This window comes from Octodon degus, unplaced genomic scaffold (genome assembly GCF_000260255.1).
Source record: "Octodon degus isolate 3935 unplaced genomic scaffold, OctDeg1.0 scaffold00286, whole genome shotgun sequence".
Classification (NCBI taxonomy): Eukaryota; Metazoa; Chordata; class Mammalia; order Rodentia; family Octodontidae; genus Octodon; species Octodon degus.
The window spans coordinates 779,726-800,725 of record NW_004524862.1 but is presented as its reverse complement, the minus strand read 5'-3'; the positions used below and the strand labels follow the sequence as shown (position 1 = coordinate 800,725).

Sequence of the window (21,000 nt, the reverse complement as noted above, 5' to 3'; positions counted from 1 at the left end):
CAAAGACATATCCATTTTGTCGGCCATGGCGGGCGCGGAATCGGGCCTGGGATCGAGCCCGCGCGTCAGCACGTCCTGCAGTTCTCTTGATAGATATAGTGGCACATGCTTGTAACCTCAGCACTCTGGAAGGCTGACACATGAGGATCACAAATACAAGCTCAGCTGGCCAATTAGCAACTAATGAGAATTTGTCTCAATAAAAAAGGGAGATTTAGTTCAATGTGAAGTCCTTACCTCAGGGCTGGGAAGATAGCTCAGCAGTCTGAGAACCTGTCTGGCAAGTGCAAGGACCCAGGTCCCATCCCCAATACCATATACCATGCTGCCTCATGCTGAGTGGGCCCCCAAAACCAGGCATGGTGGCGCATGCCTGTAATCTCAGAGCTAGGGAGGCTGAAACAGGAGGATCACTACAAGTCTGAGCTGCATAGTGAGACCCTGTACCAAATAAATAAAAGATTACAAAGTCCTTAGTTTCAATTCTTAGTACCACAAAGAGGGTGGGGGGAGTTTGCACTATTTATGGGGAATAGGACATTGTTTATGGATAACAAACTCCTTGTTGAAGGAAGCTGTCTTTGGTCCCTGGTTAACCAGAGCATCTACCTGATGGCTAAACTAAACACTCAATCTTTGGGCCCCTCAGATGGGAGTCCTAGCTTATCTTTTTAGTAGCTCTTACAGTTCCCTTCATCTGTGAACAAGGTTTTAGAGGAACAGGGTGAGATGGTGGGAGGTATATAAAGAACAAAGCAGGGGGCCAGGGAGATGGCTGGGGGCCAGGGAGATGGCTCAGTGGAATATGCACTTCCCTGGCAAGCACAAGGGCCTGAGTTCAATCCCCGGTTCCACCAAAAAAAAACAAAAACAAAAACAAAAACACAAAACAGTATTACAAATTCTCCATTTCCTTACAGGATAGCACATACCCTTCTGACTACCTACAGACAAGAAAACAATCTAGTGTGGCTGTTAGGAGGGCCCAGAAAACTCAAATGACCTTCTTAGTAATTTTCAGCTTTTTCTTAGCCTAAAGGCTTGAAGCTAGATCAATGCTTGAGGATAGATCTATAAACACAGGACCACTAAAAAGCAGTGGCTGAGAAAGTAAGTCTAGACCCTAAAATGGGCGTAGAGAAAATAGAATTAAGGAGGTGTTTGAACCTTGGGGAAAGGGCATGGGCAAATCTGCTTGATTCCTCTTGACTTTACCTAAACTCCCTTCAGGCTAGGGAGATGGCTCAGTAGAATAAGCACTTCCCTGGCAAGCACAAGGGTCTGAGTTCAATCCCTGGTTCCACCAAAATAAATAAACTCCCCCCAAATGAGTATGTAGCATGAACAGAAACTGTTCCTTCCTGACTATCTAGTGCTCATCATAGATGAACAATCAAAGAAGAGCAGCTCTAGGGCATGGGAGGAGTTAGGGTCTAGCCCTGCCCTAGATCTCACCGTGTCCAATTTCTCCGTGTCAGCTGTGCTGTTCAGCTGTCCACTTTCCTCCAGCCCTGTCATTTCAGCTCTGACACCAAGCTGAGAGGCTAAGAGGCCTACAAATACCGTCTAGGTAGCTGGTGTGAGTACGAAGGGTACTGGGGGGGGGGCTTGGCCCCCAAGGAAGAAAACCAGTCTCACGCCCTCCTTGCACAGACTGTGGACTGACTTAGGGAATCCCCAAAGTAAGTTGCTTCTTCATCCTCTTTGCATTTCCAGGACTGCACCCCAGTTTTCTTAATCTGTAGTCTCTTCAGATTCTTCATTTCACTCCTTGTCTGTGAGTAGTTTGGGTTTTAGAAGTAAAATTGTTTTTAATATTCCTGGATAAGCTAGCATGGGAGGTTGAGGTGGGGGTGGGGTCTAGGGAACAGAATAGTAAGAGGAAAGGCTCGTATTACTCTGAAAATAGCTGAGGCCTGAGGCAGGATGGGACAGAACTAGGCACAGACCTCTGGGCCACAGGAAAGTAAGAAGAGCAAAGTATTCATGCCTGCTCTCAAAGATACATAAAAACCTCCAGAATAGGGGCCACGGTAAGGTTTGCGTCATGTTTTTATTACCTGTGAGTACCTATAGAAAAATCCCTAAACTGGACATCTTGAAGGTCACTGTTAGGGCTGCCCCTGGGGACAGGAGCAGGGGTATCAGTCTCCTGGGCTCTCTTCTGGACCTCCATGGAATCCATGGAGTGGTAGAACCGTGCATAGCTTTACCTACCAAAGGATCTCACTGTAACCAAATTTCTTCCATAGTCGTTCTTCAAAAGACCACCATATAAAGGGACCAGAAAAGGGGAAGGAAGAATGGTAATCAGGGATTAGATTTTACAGTAGAGTCCAACCCCTTACAGGATGACAGAAAAGAAAATTCTGGAATCTCCTAAGCCCTCCCTGCCAGCAGAGATTCCACAAAGTGGGGTGAGTCTGGGCCTCTGACAACAGGGTGCACGGAGAGAAGACTAAGGATTCTAAGAGAAGTGCATGAATTGTTCCACTTCTGTTTGTCTCATTTACTGTTTATTAGCTAGCACCTGCAGCACCTAGTTCCCTAATCCTGGGGCACATTGCTTGCTCCAACTATAAAAATATGTTAGCTTTAACTCTACCTACTTTTGGAATGGCGACAGTCCTTCTAACACTGAATTCCCTTCCTCCCTCCCTCAGCTACAGCGACTGAAGCAGTTATTCAGGAAGGGTTCTCCAGAAACAAAAGAGATGGAACTTTCCCCAGAGCCCCAGGCCAACGGTGAGGCAGTAGGACCTGGGGGTGGGCCCATCTACTATATCTATGAGGAAGAAGAAGAAGAGGAGGAGGAGGAGGAGGAGCCACCCCCAGAACCTCCTAAGCTTGTCAATGACAAGCCCCACAAATTCAAAGATCATTTCTTCAAGAAACCAAAGTTCTGTGATGTCTGTGCCCGGATGATTGTGCGTGAGTCATAAAGGGAAGTGGAGAGTATGATGTTGAAGCAGCAGGGCAAGGGACATAGATGGGTTTAGGAGAAGAATATTTGTAAGAGACATATGAGCAAGATTCAGCTTACAGAAATACTATCCACTATTGAGAGTGGATAGTCCTGGGAAAGGGAAGCTCAGAGCTAGTGTATCCACAGTGGTGCAAAGGGCATGTCAGAACCTTACCCAAATATTCTCCCCTCCCAAGTCAATAACAAATTTGGGCTCCGCTGTAAGAACTGCAAAACCAACATCCATGAACACTGTCAGTCCTATGTGGAGATGCAGAGATGCTTCGGCAAGATCGTGAGTAGCCTGTGGGAGCGAGAAAATAGATGGGAGGGCATGTGTTGCTGGCTGCCCCCTTGCCTATCCCTCAGGTGATCCTGTACATTTCCTTGTACATTTCCCTGCTCTTTCTCACCCAGTCCCTCTTACTCAGAATGGGGTATCACTTATACATGAAGAGAGTGCTGGACCCTACCATGATACCTCTAATCCTTCTGCCTATCCCATCCTACAGCCACCTGGTTTCCATCGGGCCTATAGCTCCCCACTCTACAGCAACCAGCAGTATGCCTGTGTCAAAGATCTTTGTAAGTGCCCTTAGAGAACCTGAGGGAATGGGCAAAGCCTCAAAGATGATTTCACATCGCGTCTGGTTAGAAGCCAAATTGTAAAACAGAAACCTTCTATTTTTGATAGCTTTTCCTCAGTCTAATATTTTCATAGCCATTTTGGATGCAGTCAGTATTCCTGTTTTATAGCTGAGGGAAATAAGATTTAGGTGGGGCTACAGATAGGTAACAGAAGGTAGGGCCAAGACTGAAATCTTAATCAACTAGCTTCAAAATCTGTCTTCACATGCAAAACCATTTTTAATCAAGAACAAGTATTCTAGACTACCTTCATTCTTGATACAGACAGTTGACAGACTCAGCGGCAGACCAAGGCTGTGGACATTGTGGGCAAGTTCCTAACTTGGCAACCCTTAAAACTATATTCACTGACAATTAGTTCAAACCAGCATTTATAAAGAGAGGCCATGTTTTTGTGAGAAACATGAGTGAAGAGAATCTCTTGATAGCTCCCTAATTTGTATATGCAACTTAGCAAAACAGAAGCCAGTGGTTAAGAGACGATTCTCTTTCAGATAGTGATTCCTAGCCTGTCCCCAACCCCTAAGAAACTTGCCAAGGTTGTCTTCCAACATATGTAATAGTCTGCCTAGGAGTTCTGGTAAATATCACAATGGTGTTTTAAACTCTATCAACTAATAACCTAGGCATTATTGAGCACAGTCTTTCCTAATCCTTTCTTCATCCCTACCCCACCCACATATACTTCTGAGTATCTAGTCCACCTCTCCCTTCTTCAGGTCTCTTTCCTTCAGTCTTCTCTATAATATAAATAATGTCTTGTTTCTCCTCCCATTCCATTAGCTGCTGCTAATCGAAATGACCCTGTGTTTGAAACCCTGCGTACTGGGGTGATCATGGCAAACAAGGAACGGAAGAAGGGACAGGCAGATAAGAAAAATGTGAGCACTGTATATCCCCACTGAGCCCTGCCCAATTCTATGGGGGCAGGTTATTTGTCCTTTGGAAAACAGACCGATACTATGGATCTTCTTCCCCCCAGAATAGCACATAATCCAACAGGCTTATTTTTGCATGCAATTTCAGAGAGCTCTTTCCACCTGTTCCAGCTACCATGGATCTCAGGTTAAGAACAACTGCCCTCAATTCCCTTCTGAAATTATAAAGTTAACTACCATAAATGGCTAGGCCTCAGGCCCTTGGCATTGCTAGATGAGAGAAACAAGAGTTATGTTCTGGATTTGGAGGAGATAATTTGACATGCCAAGTAATGAGAATTCTAGAGCCCTGCAAGTGTCCATGAAGATCATCTAGTCTGATACTAGCATCTTATAAGGAAACTCAGGCATAAAGCCACTGCCCAACAGCAACCTCATTTCCTTTTATAATAGAGTTACTGGTCAGTAGTGCCATAGATTTGGGTTCAGTTCAACAAGGAATTGATATCTTTCTGGAACACCTAACATAGATGATTATAATTAAATCATTTCCTAAAATTAAGTGTCTGGCAGTACCCAAATAGTTTTGGTTTGTTGGGAGTGTCTGATTTCTGATGCCTTATAACAGGATTTGGTTCAGAGTCCTCATCTGGGGCCTTTTTTCCTAATACAAATGAAGGTATAAATGGTATATAGGCATAATGGCTCACACATTCCCAGCACCCTGGAAGACAGAGGCAGGAAGATCACAAGTTCAAATCCAGGCCAGGCAGTTTGGCAGAATATCTCAAAAAAGAAAGGGCCAGCAAGATAGCTCAGCGTTCTAAGTGCCTACTTGGCAAGCACTGGGACCTTGGTTCAGTCCCTGGTACTGCATGCCATGTGAGCCCTGTCTCAGGGGCACTAAACTGGCCACTGAGACCAGGAGTGGTGGCACATGCCTGTAATCCCAGCACTGGGAGTCTGAAAACAGTTATCACTACAGTTCCAAGCTGCGAGTGAGATCCTGTACCAAATGAAAGCTAGCAAGCAGGAGAGATGTAGCTAAGTGCAAAGGTCCAGGTTTCAATCAGGGATTTAAAAACACCATTGTGATATTTACCAGAACTCCTAGGCAGAGTATTACATGTGTTGGAAGGCAACCTTGGCAAGTTTCTTGAAGGTTGGGAATGAACTTAGAATCACTATTCTGAGAATTATCCATAAACTTCTGCCTTTTGTTCTGCTCAGTTCAAATGCAAATTGAGGTGCTACCACCCTGGGAAAGCTAGGAAAGAAAACTTTTTTTTTTTTTTTTTGTGGAACCGGGGATTGAACTCAGGCCCTTGTGCTTGCCAGGGAAGTGCTTACTCTACTGAGCCATATCCCCGGCCCAGAAAACTTATTTTTAAAATTAGATTTTATTGATACATTTTATTTATTTATTTTTATTTTTAGGGAAGGGTCTCACTACTAGATTGGACTCAAGTAATCCACCTGTTTACAGCCTCCCAAGAGCTGGGATTACATGAACTTCTCTCTACAGAGAACATCTTTCTTTCTTTCTTTCTTTCTTTCTTTCTTTCTTTCTTTCTTCCTTTCTTTGTATTTATTTATTTATTTATTTATTCATTTATTTATTTTTGGCAGAACCGGAGATTGAATTCAGGCCCTTGCGCTTGCCAGGGAAGCACTTATTCTGCTGAGCCATCTCCCTGGCCTCTTTTATCATTCTTTTTTTATCGATACATTTTAGATACACATAACTATCACATTCTTCATAGAGAATCTGTACATGTTAGTGACATAACTTGGGTTTTTTTTTTCCCATTCCACTACCCTAGGAGGGAAAACTTATACATTGAATATTTTATTTTAATTAATATATTTATTTTATGTATTTGGTTGTTGCAGGGTCTCACTGTACAGCTTGGACTCATGGTGATCCTCCTGCTTTCAGCCTCCTCAGAGCTGAGATCACAGGCGTGCGCCACTGTGCTGGCTGGCTCAGCCTTCCCTGGGGATGGGGCTGGCACTGTATGTGGTGCCCAAGGATCAAACTATGGTCCCTGTGCTTGCCTAAGCTTGCTTAAGCAGGTACATTAATCCACTGAGCTGTCTCACCAGCCCTTACATTGAATATTTTAAAATGTTAACTAGAAAAAAAAACCAAAACCAATAATTAGAAATTTCATGAAGTGTACTTAGCAGTTCTTGGCTTAAAAAAATCACCAGGTGTGTTGGCACACATTTCTAATCTCAACTACTCAGAGGTCTGAGCCCACTATGGACAACCTACCAGTACTCTTATTTAAAAATAAAGTTTAATGCCTAAAATGTTTGATATGCAGACAGATAGTGAGGTTAAGCTTAACAGCCTAAGTTGTATGGTAATAACAATAAGCTTGTCTTCTGGATGGTTAACAACCTAAGTTTGCAGACCAAAATTAGAGAGAAAGGAGGGCTGCAAAGAAAGCCAACATGTTGGCCCTAGCCTTCTAAGGTCAATTAAGACTCAGGACATATGAGAACTTCTACTGTAACATCATGTAACTCGGCAGTGTCCCAAATTTTCTGATCAAGGAGATTATGGGGCCAAAGAGGAAAGTGATCAATGATGTAGAGTGTGCCTAAGGAGAGTCACATGGAGAGAAAACATTCTGTCAGGCTTTCACAGAGAGCGCATTGGCCAAGCAATGGCCGTGACTCATCCACATGGTTGACACTGACAAAGGATCTACAATCTGAGGTACAGGATGTCAGGATAAATCCTGAGGGGATTTCACTGACCTTATCAGACCCAAAAGCTACAACTCTTGTTGCATAGGTCCTGCTTTACCTTGGTCTTGGCCATCCAGCAGAAAAGTATAAAAATGAAATATAAGAAGTAAAGCCATGCTGTTATGTTGACCTGTAGGGGACTCAGGTCAACAATTTCTGACATTGCCAGTCAAGTGGAAGACCCAATGCTATTATGGGCTACTGGACTCTTTTGGAATATTTTGCTGAGTTTACACACCTATAATATTCAAATAACAGAATAACAAAAAAAAAGGTATACAGACGATTGTATCTGTGTATTCAAAGTGGTTTGGATAGATATATAGTTACATACTCTTAATGAATAGAATGATTCTTGTACAGCAATTAACCACTAGGAAGAATGTATGCAGTGTGTTAATTATTGAAACTGTCCTACCGATTTGATTTGCGACTGTCTCATTGCTATTTGTTTATCAATAAAATTATGGGGAAAAAAATTTTAAAAAAATAAAGAGCTGGCCAAATAGCTCAGCAGATTAAAGCACCTGCAAGCAGGGATTGAACCCTGGGCCTCTCATGACGGCCCTGTCCCCGGGGGGCACTGAGATGGCAATTGAGACTGGGTATGATGGCATATGCATGTAATCCCAGGACTTGGAAGGCTGTACACAGGAGAATCACTAGGAGTCTGATCTAGTAGTGAGACCCTGAACATCCTGTAGACCCTTCCCTAAAATACAGAACAACAACAACAAAAAAGGGCTAGGGATGATACCCAGTATTGGAATAGTATCTAGCATTTGCAAGGCCCTACGTTCACTCAACAATAATACCACCATTTAAAAAAAAAAAAAAAAGTCGGGGCCGGGGAGATGGCTCAGTAGCATAAACAATTGACTGGCAAATGCAAGGATCTGAGTTCAATCCCTGGTTCCTCAAAAAAAAAAAGTCAACTACACAAAAACAGCTAGAGATCTGGACTCATTGTAGTTGATAAGAAATTGTGTACATATAGGAAATTTCTGTGGCGTGGACTGTGTTTTACAATTGAGGCTGGGGAGATAGCTCAGTAGAATAAGCACTTGCCTGGAAAGCGCAAGGTCTGAGTTCAATCCCTGGTTCTGCAAACAAAAACAAAAAAAACAAAAGAGGGGCCAGGAAGATGGCTCAATGGAATAAGCACCTCCCTAGCAAGCACAAGGGCCTGAGTTCAATCCCCGGTTCTGAAAAAAAAAAACCAAAACAGTGTGACTTGGCTGCTTCCAGAAAGGCTGATACATTCAGGTTCTGTTCTCTTTAAGGGAATTATAAAAACTGTGTTGCCCATTTTTCTCTTGAACATTGTAGTATTTTTTAAGAACTGACAGCATAAGGACCTGGAAACCTAGCATGATGGTGCACACCTATAATCCCAGCCCTCAGGAGCCTGAGGCAGAAAGATTGCCACCAAACCAAGGGCCAGCTTGGACTACACAGTGAGACTGTTGGAAAAAAAAAAAAAAAAAAGAACTTGGAATCTGGATCATGGGTGGGACTTGAAGGGACTGAAAAAAACTTCAAGAGGGTATTGCTTGATTTTGTTTTTTGGGTTTTTTTTTTTTTTTTTTTAGACAGGGTCTCACTATGTAGTTTAGGCTGACCTTGAACTCACTTTGTAGCCCATGCTGATCTCAAACTGGCAAAGATCCTCCTGCCTCATCCTCCCAAGTGCTGGGATTATAGGCATATGCCACCACACCAGGAGGGACTGCAAGTAATAAGAGAAGAAAAGCCAGAAAGGATATGTCAGCTGTCCTCAGATATTTAGGAGGACATTTATATATTTACACATTTATAATTCCAGAGCAAATCAAAACCAGTAATTAGAGATTATAGGGGCTGGGGAGATAGCTCAGTAGAATAAGCACTTACCTGGCAAGCGCAAGGGCCTGAGTACCATCCCTGGTTCTGCCAAAAAATAAAAATTATAAAAAATTACAGATTAAGGAAGACCAACATAGGTTTAATATAAGGAATTACTACCAGATTGCACAGAGTTATTTTTTCTTTGTGGTACTAGAGATCAAACATACGGCCTTTTTCATGCTTGAGTCCTACCACTGAGCTAATCCCCAACCATAGGGTTACTTTATAAGGTAGTAAACTTCTATTACATTCAAGCATAATGTAGGTAACTTAACCTGCCAGAATATTCAGAAGAACTTTCTGCATTAGGGCTAGAAATTTTTCCCAAGGCTCCTTCCAACCTGAGATCCTATTATTTTATAGTTCTCTGGCCTGCCTAGAGAACCAGGCTAAGCAAGACAGTGTCTCCCTAACTCTAATGCCCATTTAGCCTCTAGCAGCCATGATGGAGGAGGAGCCAGACTCAGCCAAGCCAGAGGAAGGCAAAGCCCAAGATGGTGAGTGTCACCTACCTTCATCCATAGAGATGAGATAGGGTCAGGGGCTCAGCTGGGGTGGTAAAGGACAGCCCAGGTTTGGAGACAAAGGAGACCCTGCAACACAAGGGCAAAAGAATGAGGTCTGCTGTCAGAAGCAGAGTCAATGTATCCATGTTTCCCATCCTAGGAAACTCTGAAGGGAACAAGAAGGCTGAGAAGAAGACTCCTGATGACAAAGTGAGAATCCTTTCTCCATGCATGGACCCCAGTCCTCTCTCCAACCCCAGGTCTGATGCCAATAATCAGCTCAACCAAGTCCCCATCACGTTCTTCCACCCTCTCCTTCACGTTACACACACCTAGCAGCCTCCTTTCAGCTCAGGGACCTAAACAAGAGTTGGGGTATTATAGTGCCTGGAGAAGGCTCTCCCTGTGGGAAAAGGAGTGCTAAAACTCATCACCTGCTTTCACCCCCAGCACAAGCAACCTGGCTTCCAGCAGTCTCATTACTTTGTGGCTCTCTATCGGTTCAAAGCCCTGGAGAAGGACGATCTGGATTTCCCGTGAGAGACTTGGGGGGGGGGGAGGGCTGGGCTCCATATTGGAAAGGGAAAGGGGAACTCCAAGCTTGGAGCATATGGGGCTGGACCAGAATACAGCCATGGACTGTCATGTAACTGAGACCCCTCCCTTCCTCTCCCAGGCCAGGAGAGAAGATCACTGTCATTGATGACTCCAATGAGGAGTGGTGGCGGGTAAGAGAAATGGCCAGGAATGGCCAGTTACGGGTTGAGTCTAGGACCTGAGAGTGAGAATGATTCTCCCTACTTCCCTAGGGGAAGATTGGGGAGAAGGTTGGATTTTTCCCACCAAACTTCATCATTCGGGTCCGGGCTGGAGAACGTGTGCATCGTGTAACAAGATCCTTCGTGGGGAACCGCGAGATAGGACAGATCACTCTCAAGAAGGACCAGGTAGCTCTGGTGCCCAATCCAAATGGATACTCAGGCATCAGTGCTCTTCGGCCAGCCATACCTCTTAGAGATTTTGACCCATTAATGAGTCTAGGGCGAGTCTGTGTAACCTCAGCTTTCCCTATTCTTCTGACTTTCCCAGTTCCTCTCCTACTCCCTAATCCCTTAACCTTAGATCAGTGGTACCGAACCTATGGCACCCATGCCACGGTGGGCTCATAGAGTCTTCTCTGTGGACATGACAGCCAAATCGTCCCAGGAGCCGAATATCGGAAAAGTTTTTTCTAAAGCAAAAATCTAAGTATTCAGGTTTAATTGCAGCGTCGGCACTTGGTGATAAATAGGTGGGTTTGGGGTTGCAATTTGGGCGCTCAATTTCTAAAAGGTTCCCTATCACTGCCCTAGATCGTGGTGCAGAAAGGAGATGAAGCTGGCGGCTACGTCAAGGTCTACACTGGCCGCAAGGTGGGGCTGTTCCCCACTGACTTCCTGGAGGAGATTTAGGCTGGGGGCACCTGCAGGCAGGAGACACCCATCCCCCATCCCCCGTTCTGGGCGGGCCCAGTGGAGGTTGGGGAGGAAAGAGGGTGAAAGAAACTAAATTGCTGCTTGGGAAAGGCCGGCCAAAGCTAGGCGGAGTTTCTGGGAAGGGACTGGTTCCCGCCTCCCTCTCGCGGCCTGTGGCCTCAGATACCTGGTGCCTAGAGCAGCCTTCACCGGAGACCCTTCGAGTCCAACCTGCAAGAGCTGGAAAAAAAGTTTCTCCAGCAAGAGGCGCCGAAGAGTGTCTCAGGGACACACCGTCGAATGTTGCAAATTTATTAAAAGTTTTGACAAAAGTATTAGAAGTTTGTTCTTTCACTGGAGACCAGGAGAAAGGGGGCTGGGAGGCTGGTGGCAGGAGTGAAAAATGCTTTCCATCTGCCCCCACCGCACTACTATTGGGTAACCAAGACCGGTTGCATTCGTCTGACGAGACTTCTAGCAAAGAAAAAGGGTGAACCCGACTAGAGCTGACACTCCACTGGCCCTGCACCTGGGAGCAGGATCTTGTAACAGGGTAGATCCCTGTAGCTCTTGGCTAATTCGTGGTGGGGCCACCCTTTCGTTTTTGGAGCTTGGCTCGGCGCCGAGCTGGGCCGCCAGGGGGCGATGCAAGATCTCAGTTGGAGATCGAGCAATGGGCAGGGGCGGGAGGGAGATGGATAAGGGGAGAGAACTAGAGACACCAAGCCCGAGACCCTAGGCCTTGGAAGGGGGTGGGGTGCGTGCCGTCTCCATGGCAACACTTCCTCAAGCCCTCGGGGAACTGAGCTGGGGGGGGTTATTAGCCCCTCCTGCGCGGCCCCTGCCCCAGCCCTTTCCGACAGGTACCAAGCAAGAGGACATAGGGCAGACAGCTAACCGGCTTTGGCGGAGAGCCCCCCTGTGGTGCGCCGTATGCAAATATTTTTATTTGCATATGCAAATATGCAAATGTGACGGCCCTGGTCAGGGCGGCAGGTGGCGTGGAGCGGGAAGGTATGGTGAAGGGAGCAGAACGAGATGAGGAGTTTGGGGACCTGGGAGAAGACCAGTAAGAGCCTGGGGTGGTCGCTAAAGTGGGGCAGGCAGAGGGGCTTGAGCTTGATGATGGGTGGGGGAGGGTCAGCCTGGCCAGCCAGAAGCTCTTCTTCCTGCCACCCCGTTGTCTGCCAGGACTGAGGCTGGCACCGCCTAGCAAGGTTGGCAGCAGGAGCCTGGGCACCATCTGCTGCTGGAGGGAAAGGGGGAGAGCAGAGGCTCAGCTGGGCTAGGGAAGAGGAGGGCCCGGGACAGGCGCGCTCCCCCGCCCCTTCCTTAAAGAAGACTGAAGTGCGAAGGGGGGTAGGGAGGCACACAAGAATACTCGCCACAGAATCCGGTTCAGTCTCTTGTTCCCTTTGCCCTTGACTGCCCCAAATGCCTGGGGGCATTAGCAGGGTCATACAGGAAGATTTAAGCAGCTATCCTTTAATCACAATCACAGACACATGCACACATCCCAGTCACACAAGTGAACATTTGCCCCCATTTTTCCTCTGATCTACCTACCATGAGGGACAGCTCAGGGCTTGGATTGCTCCTATTCATCAAGTGATCTGAAGAACTCAAAACTGAAGGCCCCTCCCCAAGATCTTGGAGACCCCCACACACATTGCTGAAACAAAACCAATTTACTGGCTCATTGGGCGGTGACGCTGGTGTGGGGGTGTCGAGGAGCAGAGAGAGCGGCTGTTCTTCCCCTACACTCGGGGGGCGCCCCCTCCCTCTCCTTACCCAGCCGGCAGCTGTCCCTAATTAGAGCGGCGGTTTAATTGGATTTATCAGCAGTTAATAGGAAATTAAGCAAAAGGCCCGAGAGAAGAGGGGCGGGAGGAACGGGGAGACAGGCTGTGCTGAGCTCACAGGAGGGGTGCTAGGGCTCCAGCGGTGGGGACAGAGGGCACAGTTCCATGATGAAACTCCATGGTCATGCCCTTCCTCTCAGTACTCTTCAAGCTAGTGGAGCCCTGGCCCTCAGACTGGGAAGCAAATCCCGAGAGACAGCCGCAGTCATGACAGCGACCTTATTTGAGTCCCCACTGCCTCCCACTCCCACAGCAGCCGCCTGGGTGATGGATGATGCAGCTGCATACTACAAAGGTCATAAGTCTGGGCCAAGGAGCAGACTGAATTGAAAATAGATCATAGAAAAGCCTGGGTACTAGGGTCCAGGACTCCACCTGCATCCCACCCATCTGCACAGTCCATTCCACTCAAAAAAAAAAAAAAAAAAAATTGGGTGTGGTGGCTCATGCCTGTAATCCCAGCATCTCTTCCTTGGGAGGCTGAAGCAGGAGGAGGGAGAGTTTGAGGCCAGCCTAGGCCACACTAGCAGACTCTGTCTTAAAAATAAAATAAAATAAAATAAAATAGGGCCGGGGAGATGGCTCAGTAGAACAAGTGCTTCCCCAGCAACTCAAGGGCTCAGTAGAACAAGTGCTTCCCTGGCAACCCAAGGGTCTGAGTTCAATCCCCAGTTCCACCTAAATAAATAAATAAATAAATAAATAAAATAAAAATAAAAGCTTAGCATGGGAAATGAGGTGAGTACAGCATTCTTTCTTCAACTCTCTTGCTAGTCAGTTGAGGATCCTGGGCATTTCTCAGCAAACAATGCCGTCAATGTGCCATCCCTTTGCTCCCTCATCCCCAAATGCTTCAAGCTGGGTCCCCAGCAGCCTGTCTTGAGGATGAGGGAAGGTAGTAGCCTGCAGACAATCAAGGGAGACCACAGGGCTCTGGATCCACAGCCCCAGGCACCTCCTGTCACCACCACCTTGTTACACTGTGAGTCTAACAAGGCCTGCTCAGGCTGCACCGGTGACCTCAGCTGCACTCCACCCTGGAGGACACAGATGGCAGCTCCTTCATAGGAACGGTGGGAGGCTCAACTGGGTGTGTCTAGTGGGGATCTAGACCCCTGATATGTGGTGTGTTTGTGCTCTGGGAGTACAAATGTATCTGAGCCCCAGGTGTATGTCTGTGTCTTTGCCCTTACTACGTAACAGTTCCCCTAAACCTGTCAGTATTGTTGAGGTTTGTCCACTTGCTGCCCACACTCATCTCTGTGATTTTTATGCTCCAGGGTGTCTAGGTGTTTGGATGTCCATATGGTTTTGGTGTGTCTACGTGTCTGTGCCAGGTTAGTCATGCCTAAGTGCCCAGTTCAGGCATCTCCAAGTATCTGCCTCCTGGACAGTATGTGTGAAAATCCAAAAGACCTACTAGTGACTGTGTGTGGCTCTGGTATCTCTGCCTGTAGGTGTGTGTGTCTCGGTGACAGTGCGTAGATGTGTGCCTGGGTGTGAGCCGCACAGCGACGTGTACCCAAATGACAGCGTGACGCAAGTGTGTGTGTGTGTGTGTGTGTGTGTGTTTGTGCGTGCACGCGTGCTTGCTTGCTTGCTTTCGTGTTCGTGTGCCTGAGCAAGTGGGAGCGGCTGGGTGAGTCTCCCGCCCCCACCTCCTCTCCCTATTTCTATTCCTCTCTCCTCTCCTGGCCGGCTGGCTCCGCCGTCCGCATCATCTCCATCCATTATTGAAGAAACAGCCGCGTCCGCTCCAATCACATCAACACCCCTACCCCCTCCCCATTCCTCTCGCCCCATGGCCCCTCTGGGTGCTTCGGAGGAGGGAAGCCCAGGCTCACCTGGGATGCCAGGGGGGAGCGGGCTCATGACCCTGTGCCCTGAACTGGGCCAGGCACCGGGACACCCGGCTCCCTGGCGGAGAGCATTTTGCATAAACAGATGGCGCGGGCGTCTTTGTCTCGCTCGCTTGCTCACTTGCTCTCCTGCACGCTGCGAGGCTCCCAGCTCCTCTTCAGTCTGGCTGATGCAATCATGATCATCTCAGCCTCGGGACCTGGCGCCCTTAATAGTGGCGGAAGGGATCGGAGGCCGCGAGGCTCCAGAGCAGATGCTGGGCACGGTGGCTTCCCTCCCCCAGGTATCCCTTTCACACCCTACAGCTGCAGCAGCATGAAGACCAAGGCCGTGCAGAGGTGAAGAACGTGTGGAGGTGACCGGGAGGGGGACCCTGAACGGTGCCGCAAGGTGTCCCTAGGCTGTCCAGCTGGACTGGTGCAGCCCCCCAGGGGCAGCAAGCCAGAGAATAGGAAGAGCTGGAGAACGAGATGGTGAGCGGTAGGGGGAGACAGAGAAGGGAGTTTCCAAAGACAGGGAGCTGGAGATGGAGAGAGATGGAGAGACAGAAACAGGACAGGACAAAGCAAGGTAGAGACAGCGAAGAGACAGCCAGAACAGGACATACACATACCTAAAAAGACAGAGCCCGAAGATGAGGCAAAAGAGAGGCAGCCAAAGGCTAGGGCAGGCCAAGTCAGAGGGCCGAGGGGAGTCTCTAATCTACAGCCTCAAAGCTGAGATGTAGCTGCAGGAGTCTGAGGCCAACCTGAAGAAAGTGAGCAACCTGAACCTGAGATGAAGCCGACAGCGGCAAGACGGAGCCTTTCGAGTCGCCTCTGCACCTTCTGGCCCCACCGCACACCCGAAGAGTGGAGGCTGAGGGACCCCAAGGCCTTGGTGACGCGAGTAGCCTCAGTACCCTGGCGGCAAGGAACCTCCACAAGAGGCGCGGATTTACCTGGCGGAGTCTGGGAGTGCAGGGCCGACACTACCCGACAGGGGGAGCCCAAGGCCTCTTCCCGAGTTTAGGAGCCTCTCAGCCTCCAGGGGGCGCCCTGCCCACCGCCCTTGCGGCCACCGCTTGCTTCTTCGAGTCCACCTGCCCTGGACCGCGTCGCCACATGCAGCGTTTAGTATCCTGGTGCGGTTTAGAGTTCACAGTGCAGGCCGGGCTGGAACCCTGGTCGCATGTAATCCCTTACCCCACTGGACCACGGTGGCCTTATTCATTGTGGTAGGAAAATCCAGAGAAGGGAAAAGTGGGATCTGGAACCTACCGAGTTCTACAGTGTTCAGCTGGGCCCCAGAGACCAAGATCCAGGAATGGGAACCAAAGAGAGAAGGGAATTTAGAAACAGAAAGGCAAACACGCAGGGCAGAAGCTAATAAAGGGTTCAGGACTCACGGAGGGGAAGGAGCAGAATAATGTGATATTGGAGCTCAGAGAGCAGGCCTCAAGCCCAATACAGGAGGAAGAATAGTAAGCAGTTCTGAGAAAGAAGCAGGAAGGAAGATCTGGGTCATGCCAGGCGCAGTTCACTAGAACACAGAAAAGGGGGCGGAGGGAAGCGAGGGGGTGCCTGGGAGCCAAGAGGCACGGCTCAAGGGCCAGGCATCCCCCGGGGCCTGGGCTCTGCAGCTGTGCCTCAGAGTGCCAGATGTGCAGCCCAGCTGGGCGCCCGCTCAAGCTTCGAGCTCTGGGACTGATTTTAGTACAGGAGACTTGAAGGCCGGGGGCATGGCGACAGGACAGCCCCCCCCACGCACACTGAGGCCCAGCCTTGGAGGTGCAGGCGCTCAGGCAGGGATCCGTGCCGCTTGAAGCTCTGACATCCTGTCAGCCCCCCCCCCCACCTCCCCGCACACACATCGCAGCGAGTCTCTGTCTCTTTGTTCTCGCCGTGTCTCTGACACTTTATCTCATTATCAGCCGGAGGGAGGCGGAGAGCTGGGGACCCCGCAGCCTAATTACAGCCGGCTTGTCAGCGCAGGGGGCGGGGGGTGGGGGGGGAGGCGACAGTGTGCAAGAAAAGGAGGGGGCCCCCAGGAGTGGCCTTCTCCTTCCTTGTACCCCGAGGGGCCTAGCAGCGGGTGCATAGCTCACCCCTGCTATAGGGTGGGAGCTCTGGAGGACCCAAGGCAGAGGCAGGAGGGGTGTTGGAGATTACTGTGGGAGAGAGGACAAGGGCGCAATTCCTCTGCCAAGGAGATAGCTCAGCAGCATAAGGACCTGTCTGGCAAGCACAAAGTCCTGTGTTCAATCCTAAGTATTAAAAAAAAGAAGAAGAAAAAAAATCCCAATTCCCCAAAGAGTGGGGGGAGCATTCCCACCCTGGCAGGCCAGCATATAACTGAATTGGCTGAGGAACTACGCAATAGCTCCACAGTTTCTTTTTTTTTTCCGGAACCGGGGATTGAACTCAGGCCCTTGTGCTTGCCAGAGAAGTTGTTATTCCACTGAGTCATCTCCCCAGCCCTTACAGTTCTGTTTCTGCATGTCTTTCCTACTTCAACATCTTTTCTATGTCTGTTTGACTATTGCTTCACTCTGTTCTCTTCCCTAGTTCCACAGCCAGAAGGGACAGAATGGCTTCCAAGGGGGAATCCCACCTTCACTCCTACTCCAAGCAGGCAAGCACATTCAAGCCTCTTAAGCCTCCCAACACCCATAACTCATGTCTCTACCCTCTGTCCTGGTCAGATACATCTGGTTTCTCCAGCCCCCAATCACTATTGCTCCAGGCCAACCACAGTTTGGAGAGATCACCTAGGCTGGGAGGAGTTGGGTTGGGTGGTTATCTTTAGTGATATCTGTCCGTCCCTTCCTCTTACTACACTGTAAACTCAAAAAACCAGGGTTCTTAGGACCTTGTAGCTCCTGGGTGGCTCTCAGGGTGTCAGGAAGAGGCTGCAGTTGCCCTCACTGCCGCAGACCCGTCTGTAAACACTACACACACGCATGCACGCACGCACGCACGCAAGCACACATTTTGCTTGAGATCTATCTACTTGCCAGTCCCACATCTAGATTCCTCTTCAATCAGCCTTTGATGCCTGAGTCCCCTCCCTCTGACACCCAAAGCCCCAAATATGATGAAGTTGCACAGGCCAGGGAACAGCCATCTGGAGGAGAGAGGTAGGAGCAGAAATCTCTGGCTTCCCCCATCAATTTCTCTGCTTCAAGCCTGAAACTGCCAGGGAAACAAACTGAGTTGGGTGGGGTGAGTCTGAAGAGGCGGGCAGACTGGGCCAGGCTGACCCCTCCCCAGTGGGGGGCGGGGTCCCTGGAGGAGGACTAGAGTGAGGCACTGGAGAGGAGACATTGGAGGGAAAGAGGAGATATGGCAGGAACCAGTCTAGGGGCCCGCTTTTATCGGCAGATCAAAAAACATCCTGGGGTAAGTTCAGTGCTTTAGCGGCTGGGAATCTAACTCCGGACTTTCTGCTGTCCCACCCCCAACTCCCCAAGACCTCTAGATCCCTGACCCGCCCCGTCCAGTTTCTCCAAGGTTCTCAATGTCCTTAGGGACCCCTCAAGCTATTCCTGCAATGCTTCCCAAATCCCTGGGTCCTAGGATTGCTGTAAGATAAGGGAGACCAGAAATATGGTTGTGGGAGGTTCAGGTCCTCTGTTCCTGGAGAGGGAGGATTAGACCTTGGGTGGAATTGGGGCAAGGAAGCTGGTAAGAGCAACTGGGAACTGGACAGAGGGGGCTGGCCCTGAAAATGCCCTCTGACTTCCCCTACAGCTCATTCCAATGATCGGCTTCATCGGCCTTGGCATGGGCAGTGCTGCTCTCTACTTGCTGCGGCTTGCCCTGCGCAGCCCTGACGTCTGGTAAAGGCTGGTTTGGGGATGAAGGCAGGGGTTCTCTATGGGGCAAAGAGAAGAGGGAAGGGATGGACCTTTTAGGAATGGTGGGAATGGGTGGTCTTGGTGCATTGCCTAGACTGTGTACCTCCCATAGGACCACCTGACATTTCAGGGCTGGGCCTAACTCTTACCTGGGAGGCCTCCCTTTTCATCTTGGACAAAACTGGCCACTTTATCTTCTGGTGGCTGGTGACTTTCTGGGTTCCAGGCCTTGGAACCCACACAGCTCCTGCCCTGGTTGCTATGGTGACATAGCTCTACCTGCTGCTTCAGGCTTTTGGCTTGTCCATGCAGGGGCACTGAGGGTGTGGCTGGGTAAACTACAGGGGGGTTCTATTGGGGCTTCCAAGTAACACCTGAAATTTTATTTTCTGCTGGAGGGGACATGGGGGTGAGGAGCCTTAAATAACCAAAAAGAGCTCTCACCTACTACCATGCAGGAATTTACTGGAATTCCTACTCATCAGGATCTCTAGATCCCCAGGACTCTGCTTTGAGGGGTTAACGTAGGGTGGCAGTGGGCAGGAGGGAGTTCCAAGGCTGGATTGTCATTCTGTCACCAAGCTCTACACTGACAACAGTGACAAGCCTCTTGTCTCACTTGTCAACACCGGCTAACGTGCCCCCTCCCCATCTGTCTCTAGTCAATGGGACCTCCTCAGAGTAGGAGATAGGGGTGGACGTACTAGGATAGGGACAGAGACCCTGCCTGGAACTCAGAGGAACACCTTCAGCTGAAGTCCTGGCTTCCAGACAGGAGACACTAACCCTCCCTTCTCCTCCACAGCTGGGACCACAAGAACAACCCAGAGCCCTGGAATCACCTGAGACCCAATGACCAATACAAGGTACATCCCCATGGTGCTGGGTTGCTTCCCCTTCCACTAACCTCCTGCTCTCCAAACTTGCTCCTCCAGTACTGGGAGTAAAGGGGGTTTACAACCTCTCTTTTCCTCTCCTTTTAGTTCCTTGCAATTACCACTGATTATAAGAAGCTGAAGAAGGATCGGCCAGACTTCTAAACCAGGCTGGGCTGCTAGTTGCATGTAAACCCATCACTCACTTCTTCCCATCCACTCCCAGACCGCAGGGTGTCTGCCTAGTCACCTTGTCCAGCTCTTTGCTTACACAGGCCGGGTTCCCACGAAGAGGGGAGGCAGCTCCACCCCTACAATCCTCCCTTGATCCCAGCAGCGGAAGCAACTCTGACCCTTGGCTTCAGTCCCACGTGGGGGAGGAGAATCAGGACAGCAGCAGCTGCTGGGTCCTTGGCCCAAACGGCCCAACCAGCCCCTCTACTCAATCCCTTCACTTGCAGGGTGTGGCACAGCATACGTGTTGAGCGTGGTCTACGTGAGCCAACAGCAAGCAGGGCCTCTGGGTGCCAAGTGAGGACGTGGCGAGTCCCACGTCTGCCTGAGCTTGGAAAGTGCTAGGCCTGGGGCAGTGTTGTTCAGGCTCAACTAGATCGTCTCTGGCTGCCTAGCCTGCCCAGGATGGGCACCCATGCCAAGCAGCAGCTCCTCCTCTGCCCAAGCCTGCTGTCTCCCCTACCCACAGCATAGAGCACCTGGGCCTCCCCCTGCCGCTCCCCCCTCCCCTCCCCTGCTCCCTTTGGTCCCCTGGGATCAAACAGAAGCAGCCGTGGGCAAAATACAATTTCATTTAACAAATTGAATTTGCTGCGCCTGCTAATCACGTCTGGTGTCGGCTCTGATCAGAGACAGAGAGAGGAGGCTGCAGCCCCGGGGGTCCTTGTGGTGGTGGTGGGAGGAGAAGGAGGAATAAATGTTGAGGGAGTCAAATCGCAGAATCACTGGCTGGCCCAGGGGACCCCTCCCACATAATAGAAACTCAGGGCAGGTTATCATTTTATTAGATAAAAACAGGAAGGAGGGTGCCTGCCCACCCCTTTCTCTGGCTCAGCAGGATAAACCCCCTCCCCAAGAAAGAGCCAAAGTAACACTGAGATAATGGCAGAGAAGGCAGAAAGCTGGGGGAGGAGGGTCCTTCTAAATCTGATTACAAAAAAAAGAAAGCTCTAATTTCTGGGAAGAGAGACTGTACTTCGCTCTTGCCCTAAATGGTCTGGCTAGGTGGACTTTCCTCCTCCATCAAAAAATAGGTAAGTGGTGTTCTCTTCCAGCAGACCAGGGGGGTGAAGCAGAGGCCACAGGCCTCAACCCCAGGTGCCTTCAGCGTTCATGAAAACCAGGCATAGGGAAGGCCCTGGCAAACTGCTCCACCCGCTGCCTGAGGTTGGTCAGACTCTGGATTGTTTCTGGATCCTTGAGCAGGAAGGACTTGAAATCCTGGAGCTTGGC

General features: G+C 49.5%; 2 protein-coding genes across 7 annotated transcripts; both read left to right on the top strand.

Moving 5' to 3' along the window:
* Positions 1–1,496: 1,496 nt before the first annotated feature.
* Positions 1,497–11,433, top strand: Stac3 (SH3 and cysteine rich domain 3). Of its 5 annotated transcripts, none has more exons than XM_023707326.1 (13): positions 1,497–1,682; positions 2,351–2,417; positions 2,664–2,931; positions 3,163–3,260; positions 3,478–3,550; positions 4,397–4,494; positions 9,569–9,635; positions 9,805–9,854; positions 10,095–10,180; positions 10,321–10,372; positions 10,454–10,591; positions 10,997–11,056; positions 11,282–11,433. In XM_023707326.1, the coding sequence occupies exons 2-13, from the start codon at positions 2,352–2,354 to the stop codon at positions 11,294–11,296; spliced, it is 1,071 nt and encodes a 356-aa protein (XP_023563094.1). In that variant the 5' UTR covers positions 1,497–1,682; position 2,351; the 3' UTR covers positions 11,297–11,433. The 5 variants fall into 5 exon arrangements, with proteins under 5 accessions (XP_023563094.1, XP_023563093.1, XP_004647050.1 ...); XM_023707325.1 differs by having other exon boundaries at positions 11,210–11,433; XM_004646993.2 differs by having other exon boundaries at positions 1,498–1,682; positions 10,997–11,433.
* A 6,581-nt stretch (positions 11,434–18,014) lies between these two features.
* Positions 18,015–20,994, top strand: Ndufa4l2 (NDUFA4, mitochondrial complex associated like 2). Of its 2 annotated transcripts, none has more exons than XM_023707284.1 (4): positions 18,015–18,200; positions 18,552–18,640; positions 19,464–19,524; positions 19,995–20,994. In XM_023707284.1, the coding sequence occupies exons 1-4, from the start codon at positions 18,144–18,146 to the stop codon at positions 20,016–20,018; spliced, it is 231 nt and encodes a 76-aa protein (XP_023563052.1). In that variant the 5' UTR covers positions 18,015–18,143; the 3' UTR covers positions 20,019–20,994. The 2 variants fall into 2 exon arrangements, with proteins under 2 accessions (XP_023563052.1, XP_004647049.1); XM_004646992.2 differs by having other exon boundaries at positions 18,024–18,200; positions 19,642–20,994.
* Positions 20,995–21,000: the final 6 nt, after the last annotated feature.

Bases quoted from the DNA above. Each gene is read 5' to 3' on its own strand.
- Ndufa4l2 (XM_004646992.2), top strand. From the start codon at position 18,144: ATGGCAGGAACCAGTCTAGGGGCCCGCTTTTATCGGCAGATCAAAAAA. The intron at 18,201-18,551 runs GTAAGTTCAGTG...CTTCCCCTACAG, and splicing joins AGATCAAAAAACATCCTGGG to CTCATTCCAATGATCGGCTT. The intron at 18,641-19,463 runs GTAAAGGCTGGT...TCTCCTCCACAG, and splicing joins CTGCGCAGCCCTGACGTCTG to CTGGGACCACAAGAACAACC.
- Stac3 (XM_004646993.2), top strand. From the start codon at position 2,352: ATGACAGAAAAGAAAATTCTGGAATCTCCTAAGCCCTCCCTGCCAGCA. The intron at 2,418-2,663 runs GTGAGTCTGGGC...TCCCTCCCTCAG, and splicing joins CAGAGATTCCACAAAGTGGG to CTACAGCGACTGAAGCAGTT. The intron at 4,495-9,568 runs GTGAGCACTGTA...ATGCCCATTTAG, and splicing joins GACAGGCAGATAAGAAAAAT to CCTCTAGCAGCCATGATGGA.